The following is an 18,660-nucleotide window of genomic DNA, read 5'->3' on the forward strand; positions in this document are numbered from 1 at the left end:
GCCTGCCTAGATTACAAAATAACAGCCTGTCTAGATTACAAAATAACAGCCTGCCTAGAACTACAAAATAACAGCCTGCCTAGAACTACAAAATAACAGCCTGCCTAGATTACACAATAACAGCCTGCCTAGAACTACAAAATAACAGCCTGCCTAGATTACACAATAACAGCCTGTCTAGATTACAAAATAACAGCCTGCCTAGATTACAAAATAACAGCCTGCCTAGATTACACAATAACAGCCTGCCTAGATTACAAAATAACAGCCTGACTAGAACGACAAAATAACAGCCTGCCTAGATTACACAATAACAGCCTGTCTAGATTACAAAATAACAGCCTGCCTAGAACTACAAAATAACAGCCTGCCTAGATTACAAAATAACAGCCTGTCTAGATTACAAAATAACAGCCTGCCTAGAACTACAAAATAACAGCCTGCCTAGAACTACAAAATAACAGCCTGCCTAGATTACACAATAACAGCCTGCCTAGAACTACAAAATAACAGCCTGCCTAGATTACACAATAACAGCCTGTCTAGATTACAAAATAACAGCCTGCCTAGATTACAAAATAACAGCCTGCCTAGATTACACAATAACAGCCTGCCTAGAACTACAAAATAACAGCCTGCCTAGATTACACAATAACAGCCTGCCTAGAACTACAAAATATTAGCCTGCCTAGATTACAAAATAACAGCCTGTCTAGATTACAAAATAACAGCCTGTCTAGATTACAAAATAACAGCCTGCCTAGATTACAAAATAACAGCCTGCCTAGATTACAAAATAACAGCCTTCCTAGATTACAAAATAACAGCCTGCCTAGATTACAAAATAACAGCCTGCCTAGATTACACAATAACAGCCTGTCTAGATTACACAATAACATCCTGCCTAGATTACAAAATAACAGCCTGACTAGAACGACAAAATAACAGCCTGCCTAGATTACACAATAACAGCCTGTCTAGATTACAAAATAACAGCCTGCCTAGAACTACAAAATAACAGCCTGCCTAGATGACAAAATAACAGCCTGCCTAGAACTACAAAATAACAGCCTGCCTAGAACTACAAAATAACAGCCTGCCTAGAACTACAAAATAACAGCCTGCCTAGAACTACAAAATAACAGCCTGCCTAGAACTACAAAATAACAGCCTGCCTAGATTACACAATAACAGCCTGTCTAGATTACAAAATAACAGCCTGCCTAGAACTACAAAATAACAGCCTGCCTAGATTACAAAATAACAGCCTGCCTAGAACTACAAAATAACAGCCTGCCTAGAACTACAAAATAACAGCCTGCCTAGATTACAAAATAACAGCCTGTCTAGATTACACAATAACAGCCTGCCTGGTTTGAGGACTGACTGTCAAACCTACATCTACCATTTTAACTGTCCTCCGCTACCAAAACACATTGTCTAACCACGACTCTCTCCTCTCCATTTTAACTGTCCTCCGCTACCAAAACACATTGTGTAACCACGACTCTCTCCTCTCCATTTTAACTGTCCTCCGACTACCAAAACACATTGTGTAACCACGACTCTCTCCTCTCCATTTTAACTGTCCTCCGCTACCAAAACACATTGTGTAACCACGACTCTCTCCTCTCCATTTTAACTGTCCTCCACTACCAAAACACATTGTCTAACCACGACTCTCTCCTCTCCATTTTAACTGTCCTCCGCTACCAAAACACATTGTGTAACCACGACTCTCTCCTCTCCATTTTAACTGTCCTCCGCTACCCAAAACACATTGTGTAACCACGACTCTCTCCTCTCCATTTTAACTGTCCTCCGCTACCAAAACACATTGTGTAACCACGACTCTCTCCTCTCCATTTTAACTGTCCTCCACTACCAAAACACATTGTGTAACCACGACTCTCTCCTCTCCATTTTAACTGTCCTCCGCTACCAAAACACATTGTGTAACCACGACTCTCTCCTCTCCATTTTAACTGTCCTCCGCTACCAAAACACATTGATTAACCACGACTCTCTCCTCTCCATTTTAACTGTCCTCCCCTACCAAAACACATTGTGTAACCACGACTCTCTCCTCTCCATTTTAACTGTCCTCCGCTACCAAAACACATTGTGTAACCACGACTCTCTCCTCTCCATTTTAACTGTCCTCCGCTACCCAAAACACATTGTGTAACCACGACTCTCTCCTCTCCATTTTAACTGTCCTCCGCTACCAAAACACATTGTGTAACCACGACTCTCTCCTCTCCATTTTAACTGTCCTCCACTACCAAAACACATTGTGTAACCACGACTCTCTCCTCTCCATTTTAACTGTCCTCCACTACCAAAACACATTGTGTAACCACGACTCTCTCCTCTCCATTTTAACTGTCCTCCGCTACCAAAACACATTGTGTAACCACGACTCTCTCCTCTCCGTTTTAACTGTCCTCCGACTACCAAAACACATTGTGTAACCACGACTCTCTCCTCTCCATTTTAACTGTCCTCCACTACCAAAACACATTGTCTAACCACGACTCTCTCCTCTCCATTTTAACTGTCCTCCGCTACCAAAACACATTGTGTAACCACGACTCTCTCCTCTCCATTTTAACATTGTGTAACCACGACTCTCTCCTCTCCATTTTAACTGTCCTCCGACTACCAAAACACATTGTGTAACCACGACTCTCTCCTCTCCATTTTAACTGTCCTCCGCTACCAAAACACATTGTGTAACCACGACTCTCTCCTCTCCATTTTAACTGTCCTCCGACTACCAAAACACATTGTGTAACCACGACTCTCTCCTCTCCATTTTAACTGTCCTCCACTACCAAAACACATTGTGTAACCACGACTCTCTCCTCTCCATTTTAACTGTCCTCCGCTACCAAAACACATTGATTAACCACGACTCTCTCCTCTCCATTTTAACTGTCCTCCACTACCAAAACACATTGTGTAACCACGACTCTCTCCTCTCCGTTTTAACTGTCCTCCGACTACCAAAACACATTGTGTAACCACGACTCTCTCCTCTCCATTTTAACTGTCCTCCACTACCAAAACACATTGTGTAACCACGACTCTCTCCTCTCCATTTTAACTGTCCTCCGCTACCAAAACACATTGTGTAACCACGACTCTCTCCTCTCCATTTTAACTGTCCTCCGCTACCAAAACACATTGTGTAACCACGACTCTCTCCTCTCCATTTTAACTGTCCTCCACTACCAAAACACATTGTGTAACCACGACTCTCTCCTCTCCATTTTAACTGTCCTCCGCTACCAAAACACATTGTGTAACCACGACTCTCTCCTCTCCATTTTAACTGTCCTCCGCTACCAAAACACATTGTGTAACCACGACTCTCTCCTCTCCATTTTAACATTGTGTAACCACGACTCTCTCCTCTCCATTTTAACTGTCCTCCGACTACCAAAACACATTGTGTAACCACGACTCTCTCCTCTCCATTTTAACTGTCCTCCGCTACCAAAACACATTGTGTAACCACGACTCTCTCCTCTCCATTTTAACTGTCCTCCGACTACCAAAACACATTGTGTAACCACGACTCTCTCCTCTCCATTTTAACTGTCCTCCACTACCAAAACACATTGTGTAACCACAACTCTCTCCTCTCCATTTTAACTGTCCTCCGCTACCAAAACACATTGATTAACCACGACTCTCTCCTCTCCATTTTAACTGTCCTCCACTACCAAAACACATTGTGTAACCACGACTCTCTCCTCTCCGTTTTAACTGTCCTCCGACTACCAAAACACATTGTGTAACCACGACTCTCTCCTCTCCATTTTAACTGTCCTCCGCTACCAAAACACATTGTGTAACCACGACTCTCTCCTCTCCATTTTAACTGTCCTCCGCTACCAAAACACATTGTGTAACCACGACTCTCTCCTCTCCGTTTTAACATTGTGTAACCACGACTCTCTCCTCTCCATTTTAACTGTCCTCCGACTACCAAAACACATTGTGTAACCACGACTCTCTCCTCTCCATTTTAACTGTCCTCCGCTACCAAAACACATTGTGTAACCACGACTCTCTCCTCTCCATTTTAACTGTCCTCCGACTACCAAAACACATTGATTAACCACGACTCTCTCCTCTCCATTTTAACTGTCCTCCGCTACCAAAACACATTGTGTAACCACGACTCTCTCCTCTCCATTTCAACTGTCCTCCACTACCAAAACAAATTGTGTAACCACGACTCTCTCCTCTCCTTGTCAGAAAATCCTCTTCTCTCTAGGAGGTTCCTTCCTGTACTATGCAGACCGGTTTAAGATCTACAGTGCGTTCTGCGCCAGCCACACCAAAGTCCCCAAGGTGCTCGTAAAGGGTGAGTTAAACACAGTTGGTGTGTGTTTTTGTGTGTGTGTGTCTTTTCGTGTGTGTGTGTGTGTGTGTCCTAGCTGCTCGTAAAGGGTGTGTATATGACAGTTCGAACCTGAACTATTTCCTTCCTGGCACCTCTGGTGTTTCCACTGACCCACCCTGCACTACAGAGAGATGGGCTCATGTCCCACATGCCAGCATGTGTTGGACTCGTAACCGGAAGGTTGCAAGTTCAAATCCCTGAGCTGACAAGGTACAAATCTGTCGTTCTGCCCCTGAACAGGCAGTTAACCCACTGTTCCTAGGCCGTCATTGAAAATAAGAATTTGTTCTTAACTGACTTGTCTAGTTAAATAAAGGTAAATTTAAAAAAATATTCCCTACGTAGTGCCCTACTTTTGACCATTCCCTATGGGCCCTGGTGACTTCAGAAAAGTATTCATACCCCATTTGACTCATCTCACATTTTTGTTGTTACAGCCTGAATTCAAAATGGATTAAATAGATGTTTCTCTCTCACTCATCGACACACAATACTCCATAATGACAGTGAAATCATGTTTTTAACAATGTGTGTGCAAAACGGAGTATAGAAAAAATATATCTAATTTACATTGGTATTCACACCCTTGAGTCAACGCATGTTAGAAAACCTTTTGACAGCGATTTACAGCTGTGAGTCTTCCTGGTATCTAAGTATCTAAGTGCTTTGAACACCTGGATTGTGCATTATTTTCCTGTTATTATTATTGCTAGACAACCATTTTCAAGTTTTGCCATAGATTTGCAAGTCGATTTTAAGTCAAAACTGTAACTCGGCCACTCAGGAACATTCACTGTCTTCTTGGTAAACAACTCCAGTGTAGATTTGGCATTGTGTGTTAGGTTATTGTCCTGCTGAAAGGTGAATTAATCTCCCAGTGTCTGGTGGAAAAGCAGACTGAACCAGGTTTTCCCTCTAGGATGTTGCCTGTCCTTAGCTCCATTCGGTTTATTTTTTATCCTGAAAAACTCCCCAGTCCTTAACGATTACAAGCATACCCATAACATGATGCAGCCACCACTATGCATGTAAACATGGAGATCAGTAATGTATTGGATTTGCCCCTAAACATAACACCTTGTATTCAGGACAGAAAGTGAATTGCTCTGCCACATGTTTTGCAGTATTACTTTAATTCCTTGTTGGAATATATTTATTCTGTACAGGCTTCCTTCTTTTCATTCTGTCATTTAGGTTAGCATTATGGAGTAACTACAATGTTGTTGATCAATCCTCAGTCTTCTCCTATCACAGTCATCGAACTCCGTAACTGTTTTAAAGACACCATTGGCCTCATGGTGAAATCCTTGAGCGGTTTCCTTCCTCTCCGGCAACTGAGTTAAGAAGGACGTCTGTATCTTTGTAGTGACTGGGTGTATTGATACACCATCCACAGTGTTGAATGACCTCTTCATAGCTACAACAGAATGTGTTTCGTAGGACAGTGTTGAATGACCTCTTCATAGCTACAACAGAATGTGTTGGCTGTATATTAAACTCTCCTTTCCTCAGACAGAAACATTTGTCTGTATATCAAACTCTCCTCTGCTTCCAGCTAAGACAGAAACATTTGTCTGTATATCAAACTCTCCTCTGCTTCCAGCTAAGACAGAAACATTTGTCTGTATATTCAACTCTCCTCTGCTTCCAGCTAAGACAGAAACATTTGGCTGTATATTAAACTCTCCTCTTTCCTCTGCTTCCAGCTAAGACAGAAACATTTGGCTGTATATTAAACTCTCCTCTTTCCTCTGCTTCCAGCTAAGACAGAAACATTTGGCTGTATATCAAACTCTCCTCTGCTTCCAGCTAAGACAGAAGAGAAAGTGTTGTTCTTGTATGGCCTTTATTAACAGATCACATAACAGTATGGTACCAGCAGACAGTCTGGGGGCTTCTTTATGTTGGATCTTATTTCATTGTCCAGCTCTTCTGAAACGTTTGGAGGTTACGTGTGTAAAACACCCCCCCCCCCCCCCCCCCCCCCCCCCCCCCCTCTCATTGCATCTAGCTAAGACCGATGCAGACTTCAAGGCGTTTCTGGAAGAGAGGAACCCGAAACAGCAACACTCCTCAACCCTGGAGTCCTACCTGATCAAACCCATCCAGAGAGTTCTGAAGTACCCACTACTACTGAGAGAGCTGTACTCACTGACTGACCCTGACAGTGAAGAACACTATCACCTGAATGGTAAGGAGGGAGGGGTGTGTCCTATAGTACCCACTACTACTGAGAGAGCTGTAGAGGGAGGGAGGGAGGGAGGGAGGGAGGGAGGGAGGGAGGGAGGGAGGGAGGGAGGGAGGGAGGGAATCAAATATACATTTTAAAAAATATATATATTATTTTATCAATGGGATGCAGAAGGGTTAGGTTTAGTATAATAGTGTTCCTCTTCTCTTCTCTCTCCTTCCTGTCCAGTTGCTATGAAGGCCATGAACAAGGTGGCCAGTCACATCAATGAGATGCAGAAGATCCACGAGGAGTTTGGGTTGGTGTTTGACCAGCTCATAGCGGAGCAGAGTGGAGACAAGAAAGAGGTGCGTTGCTGTTGGAAGTCTCCTCATGTTCTGTGGTATCGAGACAGAGGTACAGTGTTGTTGGAAGTCTCATGTTCTGTGGTATCGAGACAGAGGTACAGTGTTGTTGGAAGTCTCCTCATGTTCTGTGGTATCCAGACAGGTACAGTGTTGCTGGAAGTCTCCTCATGTTCTGTGATATCCAGACAGGTACAGTGTTGTTGGGAGTCTCCTCATGTTCTGTGGTATCCAGACAGGTACAGTGTTGTTGTTGGAAGTCTCCTCATGTTATGTGGTATCCAGACAGGTACAGTGTTGTTGTTGGAAGTCTCCTCATGTTCTGTGGTATCCAGAAAGGTACAGTGTTGTTGGGAGTCTCCTCATGTTCTGTGGTATCGAGACAGAGGTACAGTGTTGTTGGAAGTCTCCTCATGTTCTGTGGTATCGAGACAGAGGTACAGTGTTGTTGGAAGTCTCCTCATGTTCTGTGGTATCGAGACAGAGGTACAGTGTTGTTGGGAGTCTCCTCATGTTCTGTGGTATCGAGACAGAGGTACAGTGTTGTTGGGAGTCTCCTCATGTTCTGTGGTATCGAGACAGAGGTACAGTGTTGTTGGGAGTCTCCTCATGTTCTGTGGTATCGAGACAGAGGTACAGTGTTGTTGGGAGTCTCCTCATGTTCTCCAGGTGTGTCTGTGGTATCAGTGGCAGTGTGGTTCAAATTACACCCTATTTGCTACACACTACTTATTTTGAAAAGGGCCATAGCTCTGGTCTAAAGTAGTGCACTAAATATGGAATAGGGTGCCATAGTGTTGTAACATAGTTGTAACATGGGTGTGTTGTAACATAGTTGTAACATGGGTGTGTTGTAACATAGTTGTAACATGGGTGTGTTGTAACATGGTTGTGTTGTAACATAGTTGTAACATGGGTGTGTTGTAACATGGGTGTGTTGTAACATGGTTGTAACATGGGTGTGTTGTAACATGGTTGTGTTGTAACATAGTTGTAACATGGGTGTGTTGTAACATGGTTGTGTTGTAACATAGTTGTAACATGGGTGTGTTGTAGCATGGTTGTTGTAACATGGGTGTGTTGTAACATGGGTGTGTTGTAACATGGTTGCTGTAACATGGGTGTGTTGTAACATGGGTGTGTTGTAACATAGTTGTAACATGGGTGTGTTGTAACATAGTTGTAACATGGGTGTGTTGTAACATGGTTGTGTTGTAACATAGTTGTAACATGGGTGTGTTGTAACATGGGTGTGTTGTAACATGGTTGTAACATGGGTGTGTTGTAACATGGTTGTGTTGTAACATAGTTGTAACATGGGTGTGTTGTAACATGGTTGTGTTGTAACATAGTTGTAACATGGGTGTGTTGTAGCATGGTTGTTGTAACATGGGTGTGTTGTAACATGGGTGTGTTGTAACATGGTTGCTGTAACATGGGTGTGTTGTAACATGGGTGTGTTGTAACATGGGTGTGTTGTAACATAGTTGTAACATGGGTGTGTTGTAACATGGGTGTGTTGTAACATGGTTGTTGTAACATGGGTGTGTTGTAACATGGGTGTGTTGTAACATGGGTGTGTTGTAACATGGTTGTAACATGGGTGTGTTGTAGCATGGTTGTTGTAACATGGGTGTGTTGTAACATGGGTGTGTTGTAACATGGTTGCTGTAACATGGGTGTGTTGTAACATGGGTGTGTTGTAACATGGGTGTGTTGTAACATGGTTGTGTTGTAACATGGTTGTAGCATGGTTGTTGTAACATGGGTGTGTTGTAACATGGTTGTGTTGTAACATGGTTGTAGCATGGTTGTTGTAACATGGGTGTGTTGTAACATGGGTGTGTTGTAACATGGGTGTGTTGTAACATGGTTGTGTTATAGCATGGTTGTAGCATGGTTGTGTTATGGCATGGTTGTGTTGTACATGGGTGTAACATGGGTGTAACATGGTTGTAGCATGGTTGTGTTATAGCATGGTTGTGTTGTAACATGGGTGTAGCATGGTTGTGTTGTAACATGGGTGTAACATGGTTGTGTTGTAACATGGTTGTAACATGGGTGTAACATGGTTGTGGCATGGTTGTGTTGTAACATGGGTGTAACATGGTTGTGTTGTAACATGGGTGTAACATGGTTGTAACATGGTTGTGTTGTAACGTGGTTGTAACATGGTTGTGTTGTAACATGGTTGTAACATGGTTGTGTTGTAACATGGTTGTAACATGGTTGTGTTGTAACATGGTTGTGTTGTAACATGGTTGTGTTGTAACATGGTTGTGTTGTAACATGGTTGTAACATGGTTGTGTTGTAACATGGGTGTAACATGGTTGTAACATGGTTGTGTTGTAACATGGTTGTAACATGGTTGTGTTGTAACATGGTTGTGTTGTAACATGGTTGTAACATGGCTGTGTTGTAACATGGGTGTAACATGGCTGTGTTGTAACATGGGTGTAACATGGTTGTGTTGTAACATGGGTGTAACATGGTTGTGTTGTAACATGGGTGTAACATGGTTGTGTTGTAACATGGTTGTAACATGGCTGTGTTGTAACATGGGTGTAACATGGCTGTGTTGTGTGTTCTAGGTTGCTGATCTGTCGATGGGTGACTTGCTGCTCCACACCAGCGTAGTCTGGATCAACCCTCCCTCCTCCCTGGGCAAATGGAAGAAAGAACCCCAACTGGCTGCATTCAGTACGTTAAGGACAACACCTAGTGTGGCCTTCTCAGAACCATGTAGCTCTCAGAACTCTAGTTCTAGAACAGGAACAAGGCTACTTAGAACCTTCTCTAGATCACTCTTAAGATGGCTGTCTGTTACATAAGGGGACACGTGTACCACTCTGTCTTAATGACATAGACTGTGTCCCCTATTGCCGTTATAGTGCACTACTTTTGACCACAGCCAATTTGGGACTGAGGGCAAGCCTGATCACTCCAATGAACATAATACTGTATCATGGTAGCTTATTTCATTTATTTGAAACGTATTACGTAGACTCTGAAATCTTTGTGCTACCCCTTCCATCGCCCTCTTCGTGGTTCAGTCTTCAGAACAGCCGCGGTGTTTGTGTGTAAGGATGGATCCAAGCAGAAGAAGAAAACGGTAAGTTCCGTCTCTTAAAACACAACCAAACCTTTCAACCATAGTTTCTCTGAATCCTAACCGTGATATTCCATTCCCGTCAAGTGGTTCTAATTTATTTGGCTTTGTTGAAGCATCACTTCCATACCTAGGCCACTGGGTCAGTGGTACCTTCCATACCTAGGCCACTGGGTCAGTGGTACCTTCCATACCTAGGCCACTGGGTCAGTGGTACCTTCCATACCTAGGCCACTGGGTCAGTGGTACCTTCCATACCTAGGCCACTGGGTCAGTGGTACCTTCCATACCTAGTCCACTGGGTCAGTGGTACCTTCCATACCTAGTCCACTGGGTCAGTGGTACCTTCCATACCTAGTCCACTGGGTCAGTGGTACCTTCCATACCTAGTCCACTGGGTCAGTGGTACCTTCCATACCTAGGCCACTGGGTCAGTGGTACCTTCCATACCTAGGCCACTGGGTCAGTGGTACCTTCCATACCTAGGCCACTGGGTCAGTGGTACCTTCCATACCTAGTCCAGTGTTACCTTCCATACCTAGTCCAGTGGGTCAGTGGTACCTTCCATACCTAGTCCACTGGGTCAGTGGTACCTTCCATAACTAGTCCACTGGGTCAGTGGTACCTTCCATACCTAGTCCACTGGGTCAGTGGTACCTTCCATACCTAGTCCACTGGGTCAGTGGTACCTTCCATACCTAGTCCACTGGGTCAGTGGTACCTTCCATAACTAGTCCACTGGGTCAGTGGTACCTTCCATAACTAGTCCACTGGGTCAGTGGTACCTTCCATAACTAGTCCACTGGGTCAGTGGTACCTTCCCAAACTAGTCCACTGGGTCAGTGGTGCCTTCCATAACTAGTCCAGTGGTACCTTCCATAACTAGTCCACTGGTACCTTCCATAACTAGTCCACTGGGTCAGTGGTACCTTCCATAACTAGTCCACTGGTACCTTCCATAACTAGTCCAGTGGGTCAGTGGTACCTTCCATACCTAGTCCACTGGTACCTTCCATAACTAGTCCACTGGGTCAGTGGTACCTTCCATACCTAGTCCACTGGTACCTTCCATAACTAGTCCACTGGGCCAGTGGTACCTTCCATAACTAGTCCACTGGGTCAGTGGTACCTTCCATACCTAGTCCACTGGTACCTTCCATAACTAGTCCACTGGGTCAGTGGTACCTTCCATACCTAGTCCACTGGTACCTTCCATAACTAGTCCACTGGGTCAGTGGTACCTTCCATACCTAGTCCACTGGGTCAGTGGTACCTTCCATACCTAGTCCACTGGGTCAGTGGTACCTTCCATAACTAGTCCAGTGGTACCTTCCATACCTAGTCCACTGGGTCAGTGGTACCTTCCATACCTAGTCCACTGGGTCAGTGGTACCTTCCATACCTAGTCCACTGGGTCAGTGGTACCTTCCATAACTAGTCCAGTGGTACCTTCCATAACTAGTCCACTGGTACCTTCCATACCTAGTCCACTGGTACCTTCCATACCTAGTCCACTGGGTCAGTGGTACCTTCCATACCTAGTCCACTGGGTCAGTGGTACATTCCATAACTAGTCCAGTGGGTCAGTGGTACCTTCCATACCTAGTCCAGTGGGTCAGTGGTACCTTCCATACCTAGTCCAGTGGGCCAGTGGTACCTTCCATACCTAGTCCAGTGGGTCAGTGGTACCTTCCATACCTAGTCCACTGGGTCAGTGGTACCTTCCATACCTAGTCCACTGGGTCAGTGGTACCTTCCATACCTAGTCCACTGGGTCAGTGGTACCTTCCATACCTAGTCCACTGGGTCAGTGGTACCTTCCATACCTAGTCCACTGGGTCAGTGGTACATTCCATACCTAGTCCACTGGTACCTTCCATACCTAGTCCAGTGGGTCAGTGGTACCTTCCATACCTAGTCCACTGGGTCAGTGGTACCTTCCATACCTAGTCCACTGGGTCAGTGGTACATTCCATACCTAGTCCAGTGGGTCAGTGGTACCTTCCATACCTAGTCCAGTGGGTCACTGGTACCTTCCATACCTAGTCCAGTGGGTCAGTGGTACCTTCCATACCTAGTCCACTGGGTCAGTGGTACCTTCCATACCTAGTCCAGTGGGTCAGTGGTACCTTCCATACCTAGTCCACTGGGTCAGTGGTACATTCCATACCTAGTCCACTGGGTCAGTGGTACCTTCCATACCTAGTCCAGTGGGTCACTGGTACCAGTTGATGTATTGTAAAAGGAATATCACACAGCCATCTAAACCAACCTGCCTTAAATGAACTAAAATGGTCACATCCCAGTAACTTACTAACTTAGAAAGGCTTTATAGAGCGTTCATAACGTCTTCATAATATATAGATGTATATATATATAGTATATATATATATATATATATATATATATATATATATATATATATATATATATATATATATATATATATATATATATACTATATAGATGCTTTGGCAATCATTTATGGATCTGTTGGGGTGCGTATCTGTCTGTTGGGGGGGTGCGTATCTGTCTGTTGGGGGGGGGTGCGTATCTGTCTGTTGGGGGGGTGCGTATCTGTCTGTTGGGGGGGTGCGTATCTGTCTGTTGGGGGGGTGCGTATCTGTCTGTTGGGGGGGGTGCGTATCTGTCTGTAGGGGGAGGTGTGTATCTGTCTGTTGGGGGGGTGCGTATCTGTCTGTCTGGGGGGCGTATCTAAGGAATGTCTGTGTCTCTCAGGTTGGCTCCCATCGAGCATCTGTCTGTCTGTCTGGGGGGCGTATCTGTCTGTCTGGGGGGCGTATCTAAGGGCTGTCTGTGTCTCTCAGGGTGGCTCCCATCGAGTGTCGTCAGTCTCGTCTGAAGACAAGGACCCATTCCGCTTCCGTCACATGATCTCCACAGACGCGCTCCAAGTCCGAGCCCTCAATAACCAAGGTACAGTTCAATATAGAGCCCTCTATAACCAAGGTACAGTTCAATATAGAGCCCTCAATAACCAAGGTACAGTTCAATATAGAGCCCTCTATAACCAAGGTACAGTTGAATATAGAGCCCTCTATAACCAAGGTACTGTACAGTTCAATATAGAGCCCTCAATAACCAAGGTACAGTTCAATATAGAGCCCTCTATAACCAAGGTACAGTACAATATAGAGCCCTCTATAACCAAGGTACAGTTCAATATAGAGCCCTCAATAACCAAGGTACTGTACAGTTCAATATAGAGGTCTCAATAACCAAGGTACAGTTGAATATAGAGCCCTCTATAACCAAGGTACAGTTCAATATAGAGCCCTCAATAACCAAGGTACAGTTCAATATAGAGCCCTCAATAACCAAGGTACAGTTCAATATAGAGCCCTCAATAACCAAGGTACAGTTCAATATAGAGGTCTCAATAACCAAGGTACAGTTTAATATAGAGGTCTCAATAACCAAGGTACTGTACAGTTCAATATAGACCCCTCAATAACCAAGGTACAGTTGAATATAGAGCCCTCTATAACCAAGGTACTGTACAGTTTAATAGAGAGCCCTCAGTAACCAAGGTACAGTTTAATATAGAGCCCTCAGTAACCAAGGTACAGTTTAATAGAGAGCCCTCAGTAACCAAGGTACAGTTTAATAGAGAGCCCTCAGTAACCAAGGTACAGTTTAATAGAGAGCCCTCAGTAACCAAGGTACAGTTTAATAGAGAGCCCTCAGTAACCAAGGTACAGTTTAATATAGAGCCCTCTATAACCAAGGTACAGTTTAATAGAGAGCCCTCAGTAACCAAGGTACAGTTTAATAGAGAGCCCTCAGTAACCAAGGTACAGTTTAATATAGAGCCCTCAGTAACCAAGGTACAGTTTAATAGAGAGCCCTCAGTAACCAAGGTACAGTTTAATATAGAGCCCTCTATAACCAAGGTACAGTTTAATAGAGAGCCCTCAGTAACCAAGGTACAGTTTAATAGAGAGCCCTCAGTAACCAAGGTACAGTTTAATAGAGAGCCCTCTATCACCAAGGTACAGTTTAATATAGAGCCCTCAGTAACCAAGGTACAGTTTAATAGAGAGCCCTCAGTAACCAAGGTACAGTTTAATAGAGAGCCCTCAGTAACCAAGGTACAGTTTAATATAGAGCCCTCAGTAACCAAGGTACAGTTTAATATAGAGCCCTCAGTAACCAAGGTACAGTTTAATAGAGAGCCCTCAGTAACCAAGGTACAGTTTAATAGAGAGCCCTCAGTAACCAAGGTACAGTTTAATAGAGAGCCCTCTATAACCAAGGTACAGTTTAATAGAGAGCCCTCAATAACCAAGGTACAGTTTAATATAGAGCCCTCAGTAACCAAGGTACAGTTTAATAGAGAGCCCTCAGTAACCAAGGTACAGTTTAATAGAGAGCCCTCAGTAACCAAGGTACAGTTTAATAGAGAGCCCTCAGTAACCAAGGTACAGTTTAATAGAGAGCCCTCAGTAACCAAGGTACAGTTTAATATAGAGCCCTCAGTAACCAAGGTACAGTTTAATAGAGAGCCCTCAGTAACCAAGGTACAGTTTAATAGAGAGCCCTCAGTAACCAAGGTACAGTTTAATAGAGAGCCCTCAGTAACCAAGGTACAGTTTAATATAGAGCCCTCAGTAACCAAGGTACAGTTTAATAGAGAGCCCTCAGTAACCAAGGTACAGTTTAATAGAGAGCCCTCAGTAACCAAGGTACAGTTTAATAGAGAGCCCTCAGTAACCAAGGTACAGTTTAATAGAGAGCCCTCAGTAACCAAGGTACAGTTTAATAGAGAGCCCTCAGTAACCAAGGTACAGTTTAATAGAGAGCCCTCAGTAACCAAGGTACAGTTTAGTAGAGAGCCCTCAGTAACCAAGGTACAGTTTAATAGAGAGCCCTCAGTAACCAAGGTACAGTTTAATAGAGAGCCCTCAGTAACCAAGGTACAGTTTAATAGAGAGCCCTCAGTAACCAAGGTACAGTTTAATATAGAGCCCTCAGTAACCAAGGTACAGTTTAATAGAGAGCCCTCAGTAACCAAGGTACAGTTTAATAGAGAGCCCTCAGTAACCAAGGTACAGTTTAATATAGAGCCCTCTATAACCAAGGTACAGTTTAATAGAGAGCCCTCAGTAACCAAGGTACAGTTTAATAGAGAGCCCTCAGTAACCAAGGTACAGTTTAATAGAGAGCCCTCTATCACCAAGGTACAGTTTAATATAGAGCCCTCAGTAACCAAGGTACAGTTTAATAGAGAGCCCTCAGTAACCAAGGTACAGTTTAATAGAGAGCCCTCAGTAACCAAGGTACAGTTTAATATAGAGCCCTCAGTAACCAAGGTACAGTTTAATATAGAGCCCTCAGTAACCAAGGTACAGTTTAATAGAGAGCCCTCAGTAACCAAGGTACAGTTTAATAGAGAGCCCTCAGTAACCAAGGTACAGTTTAATAGAGAGCCCTCAATAACCAAGGTACAGTTTAATATAGAGCCCTCAGTAACCAAGGTACAGTTTAATAGAGAGCCCTCAGTAACCAAGGTACAGTTTAATAGAGAGCCCTCAGTAACCAAGGTACAGTTTAATAGAGAGCCCTCAGTAACCAAGGTACAGTTTAATAGAGAGCCCTCAGTAACCAAGGTACAGTTTAATATAGAGCCCTCAGTAACCAAGGTACAGTTTAATAGAGAGCCCTCAGTAACCAAGGTACAGTTTAATAGAGAGCCCTCAGTAACCAAGGTACAGTTTAATAGAGAGCCCTCAGTAACCAAGGTACAGTTTAATATAGAGCCCTCAGTAACCAAGGTACAGTTTAATAGAGAGCCCTCAGTAACCAAGGTACAGTTTAATAGAGAGCCCTCAGTAACCAAGGTACAGTTTAATAGAGAGCCCTCAGTAACCAAGGTACAGTTTAATAGAGAGCCCTCAGTAACCAAGGTACAGTTTAATAGAGAGCCCTCAGTAACCAAGGTACAGTTTAATAGAGAGCCCTCAGTAACCAAGGTACAGTTTAGTAGAGAGCCCTCAGTAACCAAGGTACAGTTTAATAGAGAGCCCTCAGTAACCAAGGTACAGTTTAATAGAGAGCCCTCAGTAACCAAGGTACAGTTTAATAGAGAGCCCTCAGTAACCAAGGTACAGTACAGTTTAATAGAGAGCCCTCAGTAACCACGGTACAGTACAGTTTAATAGAGAGCCCTCAGTAACCAAGGTACAGTTTAATAGAGAGCCCTCAGTAACCAAGGTACAGTTTAATAGAGAGCCCTCAGTAACCAAGGTACAGTTTAATATAGAGCCCTCAGTAACCAAGGTACAGTTTAATAGAGAGCCCTCAGTAACCAAGGTACAGTTTAATATAGAGTCCTCTATAACCAAGGTACAGTTTAATATAGAGCCCTCAGTAACCAAGGTACAGTTTAATAGAGAGCCCTCAGTAACCAAGGTACAGTTTAATAGAGAGCCCTCAGTTACCAAGGTACAGTTTAATAGAGAGCCCTCAGTAACCAAGGTACAGTTTAATATAGAGTCCTCTATAACCAAGGTACAGTTTAATATAGAGCCCTCAGTAACCAAGGTACAGTTTAATAGAGAGCCCTCAGTAACCAAGGTACAGTTTAATATAGAGTCCTCTATAACCAAGGTACAGTTTAATATAGAGTCCTCTATAACCAAGGTACAGTTTAATATAGAGTCCTCTATAACCAAGGTACAGTTTAATATAGAGTCCTCTATAACCAAGGTACAGTTTAATAGAGAGCCCTCAGTAACCAAGGTACAGTTTAATAGAGAGCCCTCAGTTACCAAGGTACAGTTTAATAGAGAGCCCTCAGTAACCAAGGTACAGTTTAATAGAGAGCCCTCAGTAACCAAGGTACAGTTTAATATAGAGCCCTCAGTAACCAAGGTACAGTTTAATAGAGAGCCCTCAGTAACCAAGGTACAGTTTATTATAGAGCCCTCAGTAACCAAGGTACAGTTTAATAGAGAGCCCTCAGTAACCAAGGTACAGTTTAATAGAGAGCCCTCTATAACCAAGGTACAGTTTAATATAGAGCCCTCAGTAACCAAGGTACAGTTTAATAGAGAGCCCTCAGTAACCAAGGTACAGTTTAATAGAGAGCCCTCAGTAACCAAGGTACAGTTTAATAGAGAGCCCTCAGTAACCAAGGTACAGTACAGTTTAATAGAGAGCCCTCAGTAACCAAGGTACAGTACACTCAGCCATGCTGTTAATCCTGAAATACATTTACAGTTTATTAATGCATTATGCATTATTGAGTGACACACTAAAGACTCAACCATTCCTGTATTGACTTTGTAATGTTCTTCTCTGTCTGAATAGACATGATGTTCTTCTCTTTCTGAATAGACATGATGTTCTTCTCTTTCTGAATAGACATGATGTTCTTCTCTGTCTGAATAGACATGATGTTCTTTGTAATGTTCTTCTCTGTCTGAATAGACATGATGTTCTTTGTAATGTTCTTCTCTGTCTGAATAGACATGATGTTCTTTGTAATGTTCTTCTCTGTCTGAATAGACATGATGTTCTTTGTAATGTTCTTCTCTGTCTGAATAGACATGATGTTCTTCTCTTTCTGAATAGACATGATGTTCTTCTCTGTCTGAATAGACATTATGTTCTTTGTAATGTTCTTCTCTGTCTGAATAGACTTGATGTTCTTTGTAATGTTCTTCTCTGTCTGAATAGACATGATGTTCTTCGTAATGTTCTTCTCTGTCTGAATAGACATGATGTTCTTTGTAATGTTATTTTCTGTCTGAATAGACATGATGTTCTTTGTAATGTTATTTTCTGTCTGAATAGACATGATGTTCTTTGTAATGTTATTTTCTGTCTGAATAGACATGATGTTCTTTGTAATGTTCTTCTCTGTCTGAATAGACTTGATGTTCTTTGTAATGTTCTTCTCTTTCTGAATAGACATGATGTTCTTTGTAATGTTCTTCTCTGTCTGAATAGACATGATGTTATTTGTAATGTTCTCTGTCTGAATAGACATTATGTTCTTTGTAATGTTCTTCTCTTTCTGAATAGACATGATGTTCTTTGTAATGTTCTTCTCTTTCTGAATAGACATGATGTTCTTCTCTGTCTGAATAGACATGATGTTCTTTGTAATGTTCTTCTCTGTCTGAATAGACATGATGTTCTTTGTAATGTTCTTCTCTTTCTGAATAGACATGATGTTCTTTGTAATGTTATTTTCTGTCTGAATAGACATGATGTTCTTTGTAATGTTCTTCTCTTTCTGAATAGACATCATGTTATTTGTAATGTTCTCTGTCTGAATAGACATGATGTTCTTTGTAATGTTCTCTGTCTGAATAGACATTATGTTCTTTGTAATGTTCTTCTCTGTCTGAATAGACATGATGTTCTTTGTAATGTTCTTCTCTTTCTGAATAGACATGATGTTCTTTGTAATGTTCTTCTCTTTCTGAATAGACATGATGTTCTTCTCTGTCTGAATAGACATGATGTTCTTTGTAATGTTCTTCTCTGTCTGAATAGACATGATGTTCTTTGTAATGTTCTTCTCTTTCTGAATAGACATGATGTTCTTTGTAATGTTATTTTCTGTCT

The 18,660-nt window shown here is 42.8% G+C and overlaps 1 protein-coding gene across 3 annotated transcripts in view; it reads left to right on the forward strand.

Moving 5' to 3' along the window:
* LOC110503436 (T-lymphoma invasion and metastasis-inducing protein 1) overlaps positions 1-18,660 on the forward strand; it is an 83,946-nt gene that overhangs the window by 55,118 nt on the left and 10,168 nt on the right. For all 3 annotated transcript variants that reach the window (XM_036961693.1, XM_036961695.1, XM_036961694.1), the window contains exons 20-25: positions 4,270-4,378; positions 6,429-6,608; positions 6,837-6,955; positions 9,545-9,653; positions 10,007-10,065; positions 12,891-12,999. In XM_036961693.1, coding sequence (XP_036817588.1) covers positions 4,270-4,378; positions 6,429-6,608; positions 6,837-6,955; positions 9,545-9,653; positions 10,007-10,065; positions 12,891-12,999 — 685 coding nt within the window. The remainder of the gene's footprint in view (positions 1-4,269; positions 4,379-6,428; positions 6,609-6,836; positions 6,956-9,544; positions 9,654-10,006; positions 10,066-12,890; positions 13,000-18,660) is intronic.

The sequence above is a fragment of the Oncorhynchus mykiss genome, chromosome 24, assembly GCF_013265735.2.
Source record: "Oncorhynchus mykiss isolate Arlee chromosome 24, USDA_OmykA_1.1, whole genome shotgun sequence".
Classification (NCBI taxonomy): Eukaryota; Metazoa; Chordata; class Actinopteri; order Salmoniformes; family Salmonidae; genus Oncorhynchus; species Oncorhynchus mykiss.